Source organism: Pseudorca crassidens, chromosome 16 (assembly GCF_039906515.1).
Source record: "Pseudorca crassidens isolate mPseCra1 chromosome 16, mPseCra1.hap1, whole genome shotgun sequence".
NCBI lineage: Eukaryota > Metazoa > Chordata > Mammalia > Artiodactyla > Delphinidae > Pseudorca > Pseudorca crassidens.
The window spans coordinates 2,879,140-2,898,902 of record NC_090311.1 but is presented as its reverse complement, the minus strand read 5'-3'; the positions used below and the strand labels follow the sequence as shown (position 1 = coordinate 2,898,902).

At 43.4% G+C, this 19,763-nt stretch overlaps 1 protein-coding gene across 2 annotated transcripts in view; it reads right to left on the bottom strand.

The window, feature by feature from the left end:
* Window positions 1–397: 397 nt before the first annotated feature.
* The window catches only part of C16H10orf143 (chromosome 16 C10orf143 homolog), a 108,321-nt gene continuing 88,955 nt past the window's right edge, over window positions 398–19,763 (bottom strand). The window contains exons 4-6 of one of the 2 annotated variants that reach the window (XM_067709027.1): window positions 16,007–16,121; window positions 2,313–2,385; window positions 398–1,801 (exon numbers count right to left, since the gene is read on the bottom strand). In XM_067709027.1, coding sequence (XP_067565128.1) covers window positions 1,786–1,801; window positions 2,313–2,385; window positions 16,007–16,121 — 204 coding nt within the window. In that variant the 3' untranslated portion in view covers window positions 398–1,785. The other variant, XM_067709026.1, reaches the window with a different exon arrangement.

Here is a 19,763-nt window from a genome sequence, read left to right as displayed (position 1 = left end):
CCTCTGACTGACGCTGGGCCTGGCGGGAGCTGACCGGGCCTGCCCTCCCTACCCCCGTCTGCTCAGTTTTCTAATACCTCCCTTTGACGAAAGCCTGGGGCTATCTCCTACCGATTCTTATCTACATGCTTTCTTAAAACCTAAGTGCAATGCAGATACCTAAACAAATACAACTTTCGTATCACCAAGGTTTGTTTCAGAAAGCACCAGTGTGTTGAAATGTGACCCTCACCCTCCACCTTCTCGGTTTTTCTCCCCTGTTTCTGGCTCCTAGACTTGTTTTGTACTCTTTATTTCAGCCTTTTACAGTGAAAGTTGAATGTGCTGAATCATGAAATCTTACCGGAAGGAGAAAGTTATTTTTGGCCATTTATTTAGTAAAAAGCACTCTAGAGAATGCAACCCAGAAATGTACTTTATTATGATAGCTTAATGTAAGAAAAGAACTAAATAATGAGTATTTCCCCCTTGTCATCTTCACTTGGGAATCATTTTTAATGTGAGCCAGCATGAAACTACTTAAGCAGTATGCAATATTTTAGGACATAAAATTACCCATGTTTTTAAAAGCAGCTCACATGTATTGGATGTTATGTGCCAGCACCCCAAGATAGGCACATGCACAGAAAAGACGGAGGACATGTCCTGGTCACACTGCCAGGAGGCTGCGACTCCAGCCCCAGCGCTGGACTCCAGAGCTCTGGTCCTTACAAGGTGCAGCCACGTGTGCCTTCAGAGGCAAAGGGGGAAGCGGGACGGGGGGGGGGGGGGTCAGGGGGTCCAATGTCTTGAAGTCACTTTGCATGCATGGAGCCTTAAAACTGCCTCTGCTCAATCAGTTCGGTCAGGTCGGCTGTGGAATGACGGGGTTGGGGTGCTGACAGGGGGGCGCTGAAGGGAGGGGTTCCATCCTCTAGTGATGGCTTGGTGACCCTTTGTTGTCCAACCTTCCTTCTTGCTGTTTAACCCCAAGTTCCCACACCATGCCCTACAGTCTTGCCTGCTCCCCTGTCCCCCAAAGGCTGCTGTCGCCAGGGCTCCTTCTCCAAATGTGCCCGTGAGCCTGTGCCGCCCTGCAGGTGCCTGCCCACTGCTCTGTGGCATCTCTCTTCCTGAGCCGCCACTCGACTAAGGAGCCTGGTCTCACCCTTGGTAGGTCCTCAAAGGAGATATAAATGTGTGTATACATATATATATATATATATGTACATATATACGAATACATATGTACATGAATGAGGAAGCATGGAGAACATCTAGCCACGTAGGTAGTGATTCAGGGGTCAGGGGCCTGGGAGAGGAATGGTGTAGGTCTGGTGGGTGCGTGAGGGAAATGACATGATCTGATGGGGTGCTTGGAGCAAACCTGTCATTTTTATGGGAGAGAAACTCAGAGAGCTCAGCCGTTGAGAGAAGGCCCCCCATGGCCTCATTTTTACACACCAGTATCGGCACAGAGGTATCCTTAAGTAGAAGCCATTGACTTTCTCTGTGCCTCGCTTACTGGATACAGTGACTGCTGCCCCTCCACTGCCCTCACTTCCCCCCACCCCCGAACATTCATGTAGGCCAGGCTCAGCTGTGTGTGAGGTGTGGTGAGGAAGCCCTGCCCGCGTGCAGCGGGAGACGTAGTGTCACAGCCAGACACGCGAAAGAAACAGGAGACAGCTTGGTGATGTTCGCATTGGGAAAGCCTTCCATGGATCTCACAGGTTAAGCCCAGTTCTCTCAGCCACGTAAAAATCAGCGTCCATTTCATCTGTCACGGTCCACATCTGTGTGCTCTCATTGGCCACTGTGCCTGGAAACATAAATTCACAAACGTCAGTATTCAAACCTGTTTCAATATTTAATCATTTTACCCGGAACAAGCACTGTGCCTAGTGGCCACTACTAAGCAGCTAACATTGCGAGGGTGAGGACTGCAAGGTGGGGACTTAACTGCCCCCAAATAGCACAGGCTAGTCCAGGGTGCTGGAGGCGCAGGGGCCCCGTCCCGGAAACTTGGCCGAGGTGAAACTCGGCCACTGAACCCAGAAGTCAGAACTTGATCGTGGGCATTTTCAGAGCACAGATAGTTTCAGGGATTGTTTGTTTTATTTGCAGGTCTCTCATTCTGGTGTGAAACGTGTCTCTACATGGATTTCTCCTATGAGAAGCTCCTGGAGTCAGGACGGTCCCCGTCATCTGGTTTATCCGTTCTTAGCACAGAGCTGGCACGACGAGGGGGCTCAGCAAATACTTCCTGAATTAATACAGATGTGATTCTGTTTTAGAGACTCTGTATCATGGGAAGATTCAAACACACCCACACCTTGATAGAATGGAAGATGGAAACCGCTCTCCTGCTCAGAACATTTTTGTTCGTCCATCTCTCTTCCCGTCCTGCAGGGGAAAAAAAATATGTTAGTTAAAACGGCACGTGATTTGGTCAAATATGCCATGATGCTTGGGGACACCTTTGCTCTTGCCTCCCACTGGAGTAACCTGGGCGAGAGTAACAAAGAAAACAACCCACTGTCCACGTCGGACAGCCAGGAAAAGGGCCCCTTGTGGGAGGCGGGGGCGGGGGAAGTGAGGACCCTCACGGTCGAGTCCCGCCTGGAAAGCAGTGAACACCGCCCACAGGGCTATAAGCCAGGCCAGGGATGACGGGAACCGGCTTCCCAATGCCCTTCCTGCCTGGGATGTTGATTTCACATTGAGACCCACTCCTCCAAATTGTGGAGATGGACTTGGGGCTCTCGGGGCAGAAGACTTGCCCAAGGGACTTGTGAACGGACGCAATCAGATGCCCCTTCCCAAGACATCTCTGCCCCTACCTGGCCCTCCACTGTCTGGGTCTAAAGGAACACGACGGATGCTTCTGTCTTAAAGTCATTCCTGGGGAAATCCCAGGGTGGGAAGCCCTCTGGCCAGGAGGCGAAGTTTTCAGCGAAAGGTGTGAGGACGGCAGAGGGTTCCCTCGTCAGCTGTCCCAACCCTGCAAGCTCTGGGGCCACCAGAAATGCAGCCGTGGGGTGAGAGGTCGCACTCAGAGATGGAAAGTTGGAGCAAGGAAGTGGCAGCTGCCCCCAGGGACTGAGCAGGTCTGAATCACAGAATCCCGTCAAGCCCATAGTAAAGAGCGCCCTTTTGCCTTGTGGTGGAACAAAGGAATCGTGTACAAGTGCGAGGGCACCTGCCCGGTAGCTTGGGGCTGGCAGGGTGTCTCGGCTGGCCTTGGCCATGGGGCGTGGTAATTATAAATTACAAGATATTGAGTAGAGTTCCCTGTGCTGTACAGTGGGTCCTTGTTGCTCATCTATTTATATATAGTTGTGTGTATCTGCTAATCCCAAACTCCTAATTTATCCCTCCCCCGCTTTCCCCTTTGGTAACCATAAGTTCATTTTCTATATCTGTGAGCCCGTTTCTGTTTTGTAAATAACTTCATTTGTGTCATTTTTTAGATTCCACACATAAGTGATATCATGTGATATTTGTCTTTATCTGTCTGACTTCACTTGGTATGACAATCTCTAGGTGCATTCATGTTGCTGCAAATTGCATTATTTCACTCTTTCTTTATGGCTCAGTAGTATTCCATAGTGTGTATACGTACGTATATACTATACCTTCTTTATCCATTCATCTGTTGATGGACACTTAGGCTGCTTCCATAACCTGGCTATTGTAAACAGTGCTGCAGTGAACATTGGGGTGCATGTGTCTTTTCGAATTAGAGTTTTCATTTTTTCCAGGAGTGGGATTGCTGGGTCATATGATAATTCTATTTTTAGTTTTTTAAGGAACCTCCGTACTGTTCTGCATAGTGGCTGCACCAATTTACATTCCCACCGACGGTGTAAGAAGGTTCCCGTTTCTCCACACCCTCCCCAGCATTTACTAGAGAAGACCTCTTACTAAAATCCAGGGTCTCCACTGTGCATACTCCAGGACGGGGCGACTGCCAAGGAGCAACACACAGGCAAGGAGACCCCTGCATGTGATCACAGAAGACATAAACCTGAGGATATTTTCTATGCATACACTAACTGTTTTGCTTGTCTACTAAGAGTTATCTCCTCAACCTGAAACAATGTACTTTCGTACCGCAAATTCTACTAAAGAGAAAACAAGCCATTTTTAAAAATGTAAATCATAACAGTTCTTTGCATTCAACTTTCAGAAGAGATTCCTAATGAATTCTTTCCAACCCTGCGTTCTAATCTCTGATCCGGCGCTGACAGGTGTGAGATAATACAGAAGTCCGTTCCTCAGCCAGCTGGCCATGGCACGGCCCTGGTGCAGGGCCGGAATTCTAAAGACGTCCCCGAGATTTCTGTCCTCCGGTTGTTCAATCAAACCATAATCCAGGTACTGCTGGGAAGGAACTTGGCAGATGGAATTAAGGTTACCAATCAGCCGACTTTAAAACTGGGAGATTATCCTGGACTCTCTGGACATGAGCCCTTAAGAGCAGATGAGGAAGGAGGAAGAGTCAGTGAGATGTAGCAGGAAAGGGAGCCGGAGGAGAGGCCAGAGAGTCAGAGCATGAGAGAAACTGGGCCTGCCATTGTCGGAGGGGCCACACAGAAAGCACAAGGAGGACACAGGCAGCCGCTATGAACAAAGACTGGACCCAGCTGTCAGCCAGGAAGGAAACAGGACTTCAGTCCTACAACCACAGGAACCGAATTTAGCCAAAGATCAGAATCATCTTGGATGAGGACCCCAAGCTCCCGATGAGAACACAGCCAGGCTGACTGCTTGATTTCAGCCTTGCAAGACCCCCAGCAGAGGACCCAACTGAGACCATCCAGGCAGCTGACCTTCAGAACTATAAGACAGTGAATGGTGCTGTTTTCAGCCACCAAACTGGTGGCAATTTGTTACCCCAACAACAGACAATGAAAACACCCACCTTTGAAGCCTGGAGGCAGATGCTCCTTGCTTACACTGTGTATCAGTCAGTTGTTGCCATGGTAATGCTGCTAACAGACCTTCCCCAATGCAGAGGCTTAAACAACAGCCACGCCCCTCACACATGCCCCTGCAGGGCAGCTGGCACAGCTGTGCTGATCTCGGCCTGGTGGGTTGTGTCTGGCCAACGGTGGCATCACTACACAAGGCGAGAGCTGTGGACTCTCCCAGCAACTCTGCGGACAGGCTGGCTTTTTCCCTGGGGGCCCCTGGCTCCAGGGTGGCCACAGGCTGGAGCAGACCTGTTCTGAGGGGTGGAGGCCAGGTGGGCATCTCCAGTGCCTCGGAAGAAGGCTAACCCAGCCTCTGAGCCATAGAGTGTGGAGAAAATGCACATCAGTCCCATTGGGAAGCTATAGGTGATGGGGAGGAGGGTCAGGAGAAAAGAGCACATGGCACTCACCTCCCGTCTGTCCCTCCTGTTGTAGGGAGACCAGCTCCAACAGGCCTGTGGGTCTGCCTCCCACCCCCCAGCACCTAGAACAGTGCCATCAGCCTTCAACCATATACCAATTTACCAGCCCCGGCTTAACATAAAAACCGAAGGCAGAGCCCACATTGGTCTGGGTTGGATCACATACATGATCATCCATAAACCAAGTACGGTGGCCCCAGGAGGATGGGGCCCTTTGATAGGCAAGCATCCATCCCGAAACTGCCTATTGAGGAGTGGTCCCATGTGAAAGAATGCAGGGTGACAAAATGCATCCAACACAGCAACCATAGAAGCCAGAATGAAAATGGCAAAAAATTATTTTTAAGTGTTGAAAGAAAAGAACTGTCCATACAGAATCCTATATTCAGAAAACAATGTCCTTCAGGAATAAAAGGGAGATCAAGCCATTCTCAGATGAAAGACAACTAAGAGACTTTCTTGCTTGTATACCTACCCCCAAAAAATGGCTAAAGGAAGTTCTTTAAACAATAAAGAAACAGTAAGAGAAAGAATTTTGGAACATACAAAGAGATAAACATAGAAACACAATAGTTAACTCAAAATGGAATTCTAAAAAAAGTGTTTATGTCTCAGCAAACGAAAGTCCAAATCCAGACAGCTTCACAGGTGAATTCTACAAAACATTTAAAAAAGAGTTAACACTGATCCTTCTTAAACGATCCCCAAAAAATTGAAGAGGAAGGAATGCTTCTGAACACATTCTACGAGGCCAGCATCACCCTGATACCAAAACCAGACAAAGACACCACAACAAAAGAAAATTACAGGCCAGTATCACTGATGAACATAGACACAAAAATCCTCAACAAAATATTAGCAAACTGAATTCAAAAATACATTGAAAGGATCATACCCATGCTCAGGTAGGATTTGTCCTAGAGATGCAAAGATGGTTCAGTATATCCACAAAGCAGTCAACGTGACACACCACATTCACAAGTTGAAGAATAAAATCATCTGATCATCTCAATAGATGCATAAAAAGCTTTAGACACCACAATTCAACATCCACTTATCATTAAAACTCTCAACAAAGTGGACATAGAGGGAACATACCTCAACATAAAAAAGCCCACATATGACAAACCTACAGCCAACATCATACTCAACCGTGAAAATCTGAAAGCATTTCCTCTAAGATCAGGAACAATACAAGTATGCCCACTCTCAACACTTTTATTTGACATAGCGTTGGAATTCCTAGCCACAGTAATCAGGCAAGAAAAGAAATAAAAGAAGTACAAATTTGAAAAAAGAAGTAAAACTGTCACTGTTTGCGGATGACATGATACTATATATAGAAAATTCTAAAGACACTACCAAAAAAATTTAGAATTAATAAATGAATTCAGCAAAGTTGCAGGATACAAAATTAATACACAGAAATTTGTTGCATTTTTATACACTAATAATGAACTATCAGAAAGAGAAATTAAGAAAAATTCTCATTTACATTTTCATCAAAAAGAATAAAATATGTCAGAGTAAATCTAACCAAAGAGGTAAAGGACTCTGAAAACTATAAGACACTGATGAAAGAAATTGAAGATGACACAAATGGAAAGATATACCATGCTCATGGATTGAAAGAATTAATATTGTTAAAATAACCACATTACCCAAGGCAATCTACAGATTCAAAGCAATCCCTATCAAAATACCAATGGCAATTTTCACAGAACTAGAACAAATAATTCTAAAATTTATATGAAAACACAAAAGACCCCAAATAGCCAAAGCAGTCTTGAGAAAGAAGAACAAAGCTGGAGGTATCATAGTCCCTTCCTGATTTCAAACTATACTACAAAGTTACAGTAATCAAAACCGTATAACTGGCACAAAAACAAACACATAGATCAATGGTACAGAATAGACAGCCCAGAAATAAACCCACGCAATTATGGTCAATTAATCTACAACAAAGGAGGTAAAAATATATAGTGAAGAAAAGATAGTCTCTTCAGTAAATGGCACCGGGAAAACCAGATAGCTACATGCAAAAGAATCAAACTGGACTACTTTCTCACACCATATACAAAAATAAACTCAAAATAGATTAAAGACTTAGACGTAAGACCTAAAACCATAAAACTCCTAGAAGAAAACATAGGCAGTATGCTCTTTGACATGGATCTTAGGAATAATTTTTTGGATCTGTCTCTACAGGCAAGGGAACAAAATCAAAAATAAACAAATGAGACTAAACTAAAAGGCTTTTTCACAGGGAAGGAAACAACCAGCAAAACAAAAAGGCAGCCCACTGAATGGGAGAAGATATTTGTAAACAATATATCCAATAAGGGGTTAATATACAAAATTACAACGAACTCATACAACTAAACATCAAAAAACACAACCTGATTAAAAAATGGGCAGAGGATCTGAATAGACATTTTTCCAAAGAAGACATACAGATGGCCAACCAACATGTGAAAAGATGCTCAACATCTCTAATTATCAGGGAAATGCAAATCAAAACCACATTGCAATACCACCTCATACCTCTCAGAGTGGCTACTGTCAAAAACACAACAAAATGGCAAGTGCTGGAGAGGATGTAGAGAAAAGGGAACACTTGTGCACTGCTGGTGGAAATGTAAATTTGTGCAACCACTAGGGAAAACAGTATGGAGTTTCCTCAAAAAATTAAAACTAGAACTTCCATGTGATCCAGCAATTTTACTACTGGGTATTTACCAGAAGAAAATAAAAACACTAATTCAAAAAGATATATGCACACCAATGTTCATGGCAGCATTATTTACAATAGCCAAGACATGAAATCAACATAAGTGTCCTCTGGTAGATGAATGGATAAAGAAGATGTGGGGTGTGTATGTGTGTGTGTGTGTGTGTGTATACATATATATGTTTACACATACATATATATGTACATACGCACACACAATGGAATATTGCTTGGTCATAAAAAATGAAATCTTGTCATTTGCAGCAAATGGATGGATTTAGAGGGTATTACGTTAAATGAAATAAGTCAGACAGAGAAAGAAAATTCCATAGGATCTCTTGTGTATATGGAATCTAAAATACAAAACAAAATTAAAACAGACTCATAGATACAGAGAACAAAAAGGTGGTTGTCAGAGGGGAGAGAAGTGGGGAGGGCAAAATAGGTGAAAGAGGTACAAACTTCCAGTTATAAAACAAATAAGCGACAAGGATGTAATATACAGCATATTACATAAGTAATATGGTCAATAATATGGTCAATAGTATTGTAATATTGTAACAATTTTGTATGAGGACAGACAGTTACTTGAGTTACCATGGTGATCATTTCATGATGTATGCAAATGTCAAATCGCTATGCAGTACACCTGAAACTAACATAATATTGTACATCAACTGTATTTCAATAAAAAATAAAAATTAATTAACCTAATAATTAAAAGTGTTTAAGTAACCCACAGAAAGGTAAAATAAAAAGCAGAGGGAATACACTTAAAACAAAAAGAAAATGGCAAACCTAAGCGCTAACATATCAAAAAACTACATTAAATGTAAATTGTCTAAATACTCCATTTAAAAGGCAGAGATTAGAAAACATGATTCAACAATATATTCAATATACTCAACAATATACTCAGTATACTCAACAATATACAGTCTACAGGAAACTCACTTCAAATATAATGCTATAGGCAGGTTGAAAGCAAAGAGATGGAAAAAGATATATTGTGTGAACATTAATCAAAAAGAAAGGAGTACTGCCTGTATTAATATCAGAAAAAGTATACTTTAGAGCGAAGAAAATCACCAGTGACAGAGAATGACATTATATAATGATAAAAGAAGACATAGCAATTGATAAAAGAAAACACAGCAATGCTAAATGTGTTTGTACCACAGAAACAGCTACAAAACATGTGAAGCAAAGACTGATAGAATTGAAAGAAGAAATAGACAAATCTATAATTATACATGGAGTTTCTCTGTGATTGATAGAACACATTTACAAAAAATCAGCAGACATAGAAGAACTCAACCACACCATCAACCAACAACTCAATCCAATTAGGATCTAATTGACATTTATAGAACATGCCTCTCAACAACGGCATTATACACATTCTTTCCAAGTATCCATGAAACATATAACAGTATTGACCATACAATCTAGGACATAAGAAAGATCTCAACAATTTTAAAAGAATCAAAATCATACAGAGTGTGTTGTCTGACCACAACAGAATAAAACTAATATTCAGTAAGAAAAAAAATCTTCAAACACTTAGAAACTAAGCAAGGCACTTCTAAATAATCCCATGAGCCAAAGAAGAAGTCCTTAGTGAAATAAAAAAATAAATCCATTGAACTAAATAAAAAGACATATCAAAATGATGGAGCACAGCTAAAGCAGTGCTGAGGGAAAAATGTAGAGCATTAAATGCATTCATTAGAAAAGATGCTGAACCAAGTAGACATTCACCGGCAAACGTGAACCTCCACCAAAGTCTCAAACCTTATATAAAGAGTAATTCAAAATGGATCATGGACTTAAATGAAAAATTACAAAACTTTTTGAAACAAACATGGGAGAAAATCTTGGGAATTTAGGGTAGTAAAATAGTTCTCAGACTTGTAACAAAGACACAAGCCAAAAATAGAAAAGAAAATGGATAAATTGGATTTAATCAAAATATGTTGGGACGAGCCTCTTAGATAGCCTCCTCTGCCAGAGGGCAGACAGCAGAAGCAAGAAGAACTACAATCCTGCAACCTGTGGAAGGAAAACCACAATCACAGAAAGATAGACAAGATGAAAAGGCAGAGGACTATGTCCCAGATGAAGGAAAAAGGTAAAACCCCCAAAAAACAACTAAATGAAGTGGAGATAGGCAACCTTCCAGAAAAAGAATTCAGAATAATGATAGTGAAGATGATCCAGGACCTCATAAAAAGAATGGAGGCAAAGATCGAGAAGATGCAAGAGATGTTTAACAAAGACCTGGAAGAATTAAAGAACAAACACCTAGAGGAATTAAAGAACAAACAGAGATGAACAATACAATAACTGAAATGAAAAATACACTAGAAGGAATCAATAGTAGAATAACTGAGGCAGGAGAACAGATAAGTGACCTGGAAGACAGAATGGTGGACATCACTGCCACAGAACAGAATAAGGAAAAAAGAATGAAAAGAAATGAAGACAGCCTAAGAGACCTCAGGGACAACATTAAACACACCAACATTCGCATTATAGGGGTCCCAGAAGGAGAAGAGAGAGAGAAAGGACCCAAGAAAATATTTGAAGAGATTATAGTTGAAAATTTCCCTAACATGGGAAAGGAAATAGCCACCCAAGTCCAGGAAGTGCAGAGAGTCCCAGGCAGGATAAACCCAAGGAGAAACACGTCAAGACACACAGTAATCAAATTGACAAAAATTAAAGACAAAGAAAAATTATTGAATGCAACAAGGGGAAAATGACAAATAACATAAAAGGGAACTCCCATAAGGTTAACAGCTGATTTCTCAGCAGAAACTCTACAAGCCAGAAGGGAGTGGCAAAACATATTTAAAGTGATGAAAGGGAAGAACCTACAACAAAGATTACTCTACCCAGCAAGGATCTCATTCATATTTGATGGAGAAATCAACAGCTTTACAAACAAGCAAAAGCTAAGAGAATTCACCACCACCAAACCAGCTGTACAACAAATGCTAAAGGGACTTCTCTAAGTGGGAAACACAAAAGAAGAAAACGATCTACAAAAACAAACCCCAAACAATTAAGAAAATGGTAATAGGAACATACATATCAATAATTACCTTAAATGTGAATGGATTAAACACTCCAACGAAAAGACACAAACTGGCTGAATGTATACAAAAACAAGACCCATATATATGCTGTCTACAAGAGACCCACTTCAGACCTAGGGACACATACAGATTGAAAGTGAAGAGATGGAAAAAGATATTACATGCAAACTGAAATCAAAAGAAAGCTGGAGTAGCAATACTCATATCAGATAAAATAGACTTTAAATTAAAGAATGTTGCAAGAGACAAGGAAGGACACTACATAATGATCAAGGGATCAATCCAAGAGGAAGATATAACAGTTGTAAATATATATACACCCAGCATAGGAGCACCTCAATACATAAGGCAAATGCTAACAGCTATAAGAGGAAACTGACAGTAATACAGTAATAGTGAGGGACTTTAACACCTCACTTTCACCAATGGACAGATCATCCAGACAGAAAATTAATAAAGAAACACAAGCTTTAAATGACACAATAGACCAGATAGATTTAATTGATCTTTATAGGACATTCCATCTGAAAACAGCAGATTGTACTTTCTTCTCAAGCACTCATGGAACATTCTCCAGGATAGATCACATCTTGGGTCACAAATCGAGCCTTGGTAAATTTAAGAAACTTGAAATCATATCAAGCATCTTTTATGACCACAATGCTATGAGATTAGAAGTCAATTACAGGAAAAAAATGTAAAAAACACAAATATATGGAGGCTAAACAATGCACTACTAAACAACCAAGAGATCACTGAAGAAATCAAAAAGGAAATCAAAAAATACCTAGAGACAAATGACAATGAAAACATGACGATCCAAAAATTATGGGACACAGCAAAAGCTGTTCTAAGAGGGAAGTTTATAGCAATACAATCCTACCTCAAGAAACAAGAAAAATCTCAAATCAACAATCTAACCTTACACCTAAAGGAAGTAGAGAAAGAAGAACAAACAAAACCCAAAGTTAGTAGAAGGAAAGAAATCATAAAGGTCAGAGCAGAAATAACTGAAATAGAAACAAAGAAAATAATAGCAAAGATAAAACTAAATAAAAATAAAACTAAAAGCTGGTGCTTTGAGAAGATAAACAAGATTGATAAACCTTTAGCCAGACTCATCAAGAAAAAGAGGGAGAGGACTCAAATCAATAAAATTAGAAATGAAAAAGGAGAAGTTTCAATGGACACCACAGAAATACAAAGCATCATAAGAGACTACTATAAGCAACTGTATGCCAATAAAATGGACAACCTGGAAGAAACAGACCAATTCTTAGAAAGGTATAACGTTCCAAGACTGAACCAGGAAGAAATAGAAATTATGAACAGACCAATCACAAGTAATTAAATCGAAACTGTGATTAAAAACCTTCTAACAAACAAAAGTCCAGAACCAGATGGCTTCACAGATGAATTCTATCAAACATTTAGAGAAGAGCTAACACTCATCCTTCTCAAACTCTTCAAAAAATTGCAGAGGAAGGAACACTCCCAAACTCTTTCTACGAGGCCACCATCACCCTGATACCAAAACCAGAAAAAGATACTACACAAAAAAAAGAAAATTAGAGACCAATATCACTGATGAATATAGATTCAAAAATCCTCAACAAAATACTAGAAAACAGAGCCCAACAACACATTAAAAGGATCATACACCATGATGAAGTGTGATTTATCCCAGGGATGCAAGGATTCTTCAATATATGAAAATCAATCAGTGTGATACACCATATTAACAAACTGAAGAATGAAAACCATATGATCTTCTCAATAGATGCAGAAAAAGCTTTTGACAAAATTCAATACCCATTTATGATAAAAACTCTCCAGAAAGTGGGCATAGAGGGAACCTACCTCAACATAATAAAGGCCTTATATGACAAACCCACAGCAAATATCATTCTCAATGGTGAAAAACTGAAACCATTTCCTCTAAGATCAGGAAGAGACAAGGATGTCCACTCTCACCACTATTATTCAACATAGTTTTGGAAGTCCTAGCCACAGCAATCAGAGAAGAAAAAGAAATAAAAGGAATACCAATTGGAAAGAAGAAGTACAACTGTCACTGTTTGCAGATGACATGATACTATACATAGAAAATCCTAAAGATGCCACCAGAAAACTACTAGAGCTAATCAATGAGTTTGGTGAAGTTGCAGGATACAAAATTCATGCACAGAAATCTCTTGCATTCCTATACACTAACAACAAAAGATCAGAAAAAGAAATTAAGGAAACAATCCCATTCACCATTGCAACAAAAAGAATAAAATACCTAGGAATAAACCTACCTAAGGAGGTAAAAGACCTGTACTCAGAAAACTATGATACACTAATGAAAGAAATCAAAGATGACACAAACAGATAAAGAGATATACCATGTTCTTGGATTGGAAAAATCAATATTGTGAAAATGACTATACTACCCAAAGCAATCTACAGATTCAATGCAATCCCTATCAAGCTACCAGTGGCAGTTTTTACAGAACTAGAACAAAAAACTTTAAAATTTGTATGGAGACACAAAAGACCCCAAATAGCCAAAGCAATCTTGAGAAAAAAAAAAAAAAACTGGAGCTGGAGGAATCAGACTCCCTGACTTCAGACTATACTACAAAGCTACAGTAATCAAGAAAATATGGTATTGGCACAAAAGCAGAAATATAGATCAATGGAACAGGATAGAAAGCCCAGAGATAACCCCACGCATGTATGGTCAACTAATCTATGACAAGCATATACAATGGAGAAAAGACAGTCTCTTCAATAAGCAGTGCTGGGAAAACTGGACAGCTACTTGTAAAAGAATGAAATTAGAACACTCCCTAACACCATACACAAAAATAAACTCAAAATGAATTAGAGACCTAAATGTAAGATTGGACGCTATAAAACTCTTACAGGAAAACATAGGAAGAACACTCTTTGACATAAATCACAGCAAGATCTTTTTTGACCCACCTCCTAGAGTAATGGAAATAAAAACAAAAATAAACAAATGGGACCTAATGAAACTTAAAAGCTTTTGCACAGCAAAGGAAACTATAAATAAAACAAAAAGACAACCCTCAGAATGAGGGAAAATATTTGCAAACAAATCAATGCACAAAGGATTAATATCCAAAATACATAAACAGCTCATGCAGCTCAATATCAAAAAAACAAACAACCCAATCCAAAAATGGGCAGAAGACCTAAATAGACATTTCTCCAAAGAAGATATACAGATGGCCAACAAACACATGAAAGGATGCTCAACATCACTAATCATTAGAGAAATGCAAATCAAAACTACAATGAGGTATCACCTCACACCAGTTAGAATGGGCATCATCGGAAAATCTACAAACAACAAATGCTGGAGAGGGTGTGGAGAAAAGGGAACCCTCTTGCACTGTTGGTAGGAATGTAAACTGATACAGCCACTATGGAGGTTCCTTAAAAAACAAAAAATAGATTTACCATATGACCCAGCAATCCCACTACTGGGCATATACCCAGAGAAAACTATAATTCAAAAAGACACATGGGGCTTCCCTGGTGGCGCAGTGGTTGAGAGTCCGCCTGCCGATACAGGGGACACAGGTTCATGCCCTGGTCCAGGAGGATCCCACATGCCATGGAGCGGCTGGGCCTGTGAGCCATGGCTGCTGAGCCTGAGTGTCTGGAGCCTGTGCTCCACAATGGGAGAGGCCACAACAGTGAGAGGCCTGTGTACCGCAAAAAAAAAAAAAAAAAAAAAGACACATGTACCACAATGTTCATTGCAGATCTATTTACAACAGCCAGGTCATGGAAGCAACCTAAATGTCCACAGACAGACGAATGGATCAAGAAGATGTGGTACATATATACAATGGAATACTACTCAGCCGTAAAAAGGAATGAAATTGGGTCATTTGTAGAAACATGGATGGACCTAGAGATTTTGTCATACAGAGTGAAGTAAGTCAGAAAGAGAAATACAAATATCGCATATTAATGCATATGTGTGGAATCTAGAAAAATGGTACAGACGAACCAGTTTGCAGGGTAGAGATAGAGACACAGATGTGAAGAACAGACATGTGGATGCCAAGGGGGGAAGTGTAGGAGGGGGTGGCGGTGGGATGAATTGGGAGATTGGGGTTGACATATATACACCAACATGTATAAAATAGATAACTAATAAGAACCTGCTGTACAGCACAGGTAACTCCACTTTGCTGCACAGCAGAAACTAACGCAACATTGTAAAACAACTGTACCCCAATGAAAAAATTAATTAATTAAATTAAATTTTAAAATTAATCAATTAATTAAATATGTTGGGAAAGGAAATCTCCCGCTTATAGTCTTTCAATACCCCACTCAGCCGCGTAAGAATGGGCCTTGGGCCTGGACAATTCCTCATCAAGAGATAAAGGGCCCACGCAGCCCTGCTGGACTTGCCAGGCTCAGTGTGTGCTCCTCTGCTCTGCTTAGCTACATGCATCACACAGCACCTGGCCAACCCCTCTGCTGTATCTGTCCCCTGCTGGGGGGGTGGGGGGACAGTGTTCTTCCGATGCAGCACAAGAGGGCTGCGTGCAACCAATGGCCCTGCAGCAGCTGCCGGGAGGAGCCCCCTGGCGTGGAGACCGATGCCCACTCTTGAAGCAGAACCGGCTAAGTCTCTTCTCTGCGTCAGGAGAGACTTGTTCCATGCAGTGCTTGTTTCCCTTGGTACCTCTGATACTAACATGCACTGGGCAGGAGTGCAAATTGCTTGACAAAATTTTTTTTAAACTTCGTTTAAGCACTCACCTATTGAAGTCGGCATCTGGGCTGATTCCTGGTTTAGGCTGTTACGAATAAAGCTGCTACCAACATTCATGTACAGGGTTTCGTGTGAACAGAAGATGTTGCTCTGCAGAAGATCCTGGGAAGAAGATGAAAAGACAAGTCACAGACCAGGAGAAAATATTTGTAAATTGAAAATCTGACAAAGGATTAGTATCTAGAACATATAAAGAATTCTCAAAACTCAACAGTAAAAACACAGAAAATCTAATAAGAAGGTAAGTTAAAGGCATGAAGAAACATTTCATTAAAGAGGGTCTACAGATGGCAAATCATCACATGAAAAAGATGTAAAACACCATTGTCATTAGGGAAATGCAAATTAAAACCAATGAAATACCATAACTTCCTATCAAAATAGCTAAAATGAAAAATAGTAACGCATCAAATCCTGGTGTGGATGTGGGGAAACCGAATCCCTCACGCACAGCCAGGGATGGGAAGGTAACACGGTGCAGCCGTTTGGGAAGACAGCTTGGTGGTTTCTTTAGAAACTGAACACACAACCACTATACAAGCTGGCAACTGCACCCCGGGCCTTATCCCAGAGAAAGGGAAACTGACGTTCGCACAAAAATCTGAACACGAATGTTGGTAGCAGCTCTATTCATAACAGCCAAAACCAGGGAACAGCCCAGGTGACCTTAAACCAGCTGCGGCCGTGCACACCATACAAAACTACCCAGCCATGGAAAGGAGAGAAGAACCCAAAGTTCACACACCGTACGATTCCATGTATATGGCATTCTTGATGTGACAAAGTTATAGAATGAGGTGACATGTCAGTGGTTCCCAGGGGTAAGGAGGGGCGGGAGCAGGACAGAAGTGTGGCTCCTTGGGCTGGTGGGAACGCACTGTGCCCGGCCTCTATCGCCACGGGTTTCCTGGCAGTGATGCTCACCACAGTTGTGTAAGACGTCGTCATGAGGAGAGACCAGGTAGAGCGGACAGGGTCTCTCTGTACTATTCTTTACAACTGCATGTGAACCTACACTGATCTCAACACAGAAAACCAAGTTAAAATTCATAAGGATCAGTAATGTTTTCTGGGCACGTGCTGTGTGCCTTCCGGTCCCCATAGAAGCCCTGCAGGGTGGACGTCCTTGTTGTCCCACTTTAGATGAGGACACTAGGCTGAACAAGGACAGACCGCTCCCCCAGGGTCACCAGCCAGTGGTGTGGAAGCTGGGATTCTGGCACAGGGAGTTGGCCCAGCTCTTAGGACCCGCCCCCCTCCACCGCCTCTGCAGGCCCTTCAGTCTGGGCCCCATGAGGGATGTGCCCTCCCTCCCTCCCTGGCCGGGCTCCCGGGCCCTCTTTGTCTGAAAGGGCAGTGTCCACTGCACCCAGTGCCCCATGCCCTCCTCCCACCCGGGCAGAGCCGTTCCTGTCCGCGCACATCTCTCAGCACTGCTGGGCCAGCCCCCCCGGATGACCCCGGCCACAGGCACCACCTGGCCTGCACGTGGGACAGACCAGAGGACCAACTCCCAGGAGGCAGCTTCGGCCAGTGGCAGTCTTCAGGGAGACACCCGCTTCCTGTGCAGCTCTGAGGCCCGGTGGTCACTGCACACTCAGGCCTCCTGTGCTGACGCCCTGCTATTCCCACCTGGCTTCCCCACTCCCCTATGCTGTATCGCAGGTAGACCCCTGTCCCCATCCATTCTTGGGAGACGCACCCTAAGATGTGCTCCCAGGAGATTCTGCGCCTCATCCACGTCCAGCAGCCCCTAGTCTGGAAGGCTACCGCGTGAGCGTCCTGGGGCGGCTGCCACACATCACCACAAACTGGGTGGCTTAAAACAACAGGAATTTGTTCCCTTACAGTTTGGGAGGCCAGAAGTAGGAAATCAGTACCACCGGGCTGAAGTCAGGTGTCAGCAGGGCCGAGCTCCCTCTGGACTCTCGAGGGGAAAATCCATTATCCGTTCCTCGCTTCTCCCAGCTCCTGGAGGCTGCTGGCTTCGCTGGCTCGTGGCCGCATCCCTCTAAATTTCTGCAGGTGCGGTCAGATGGCTTCTCCTGTTCTGTCTGCAAAATATCTCCTTCCGCCTCCCCCCTATACGGAGATGTGGTTGCAATTAGGGCTCACCTGGACAATCCAGGCCAAGCTCCCCATTTCCAGATCTTTACTTTAAACCTGTGCAAACACACTTATTCCTTATAAGGTACAATTACCGGATCCAGGGGTTGGGACCTGACATCTTTGGAGGAGCCATTAGTCAGCCTGACACACTCCCAATCCATAGCTCTGGCCAGACTCCCCCATCCCCTTTGGACATTTGTCCTGTCTTAATCTGAACTCATCTGTCCCATCCTAAACCGGAACCGCCATAGACATCTTAACCATGGCTGAACCACTGGCTCTGTCCTCCAGGCTAGGAATCGGGCACCATCCTCACCCCACCTCTCCCTCCTCCATCTTCACCCTGACCTAGCCCCCAGGCCCATCCATCCTAGTCCAGAGACCCTGGTGCACTTGTGGGACGTGAGGTCAGTTGAGGTCATGCTTCCCATCTGTTCACTGACCAAAAAATTCCCAGTGCCGCTGTGGGTCACGTGTCCCCTCGGCCTCACTCCCGGGCTCCTTGGCTGCAAGTCCCTTCTCCCCCCAGAAATGTCAGCGGCCCCCATGCCTCCGTCCTTCAATCTCGCCTCACCTGCTTCTGTCCAGACAACTCCAATCATAGCCACCTCAAGGCACTCTCCTGTCCCCCGAGACTAGAACCCTGGCCTGTTGACCACTGCAGCCCCAGGGCCAAATTCTGAATGGACCAGAGGCCTTCCCCCCTGGATGTCCCTTGTCACCTGGGACAAGGTGTTAGGTGTCACCTGCACCTAACACCAAGTCTAACACCTCCATCCTCATCTCAGGTCTGCTTCTCCTTCTATGATTTTAAAGCACCGAAAAACAGCCTCTTGCAGATGACAGCCTGCCAGGCTGTTACAGCTCAGGCCTTTCTCTCCGTTTAGAGTTCGCCTATCTTCTCCACTGGACCATGTCCCACACCCGGCTGGCGGTGACTCTGTGTCTTGGCCACCATGGTTGTCCCCAGTCTAATACGTTGCATGGCATGTAGTAGGCACTCAATAATATCCATGACTGGCTTTTCCATTTAACGTTTTGTGGGCACTTTGGTAATTAACATATCAGTATTTTGATGTTGATCCAATGCTGTGTTACATGGACTTGCCCTGACCCGTACCAATGGATGCACAGACTCTGTACTTATCTGCACCACACGCAAAGCTCCAGGAGCTCTTTGTGTATGAGTCGCTGACTGCATCTCTGCTGGTTTCCGTGAGCTAGGTTTCTAGGAATGCAGTTAACTGGCCTGAAGCACTTTTGGTTCAAACCAGGAGCAGCTTCCTCACTAGCTCAGCCCAGGGTGGGAAGGGCTGGCCACCTGGTTTAAGCCTCTGACACATCCACCCTAGGCCTGTCTTTCCTTCCGACCGAGGTGCAGGTCTGTCCCAGCAGGAGGGATGAGGCTCCCAGGGTCTGCACCCTCCTCGGCCTGGGCAGTGCCCTGCAGTGCGCCCTCTTGGGGCATGTGTCCAGGGACCCTGCAGCTGGCCCCTGGGCCCTCACAAGGAGCTCAGGCCACTGCTTTGGTGATGAGCTCAGGCTTCCAGGTGGCCTGCAGGCCTGGACACTGGCTGCCCCCAAGGCTGCAGGACCCAGGTGTGCTGGCCACCTTGGCCCTCTCTGCAGACCACT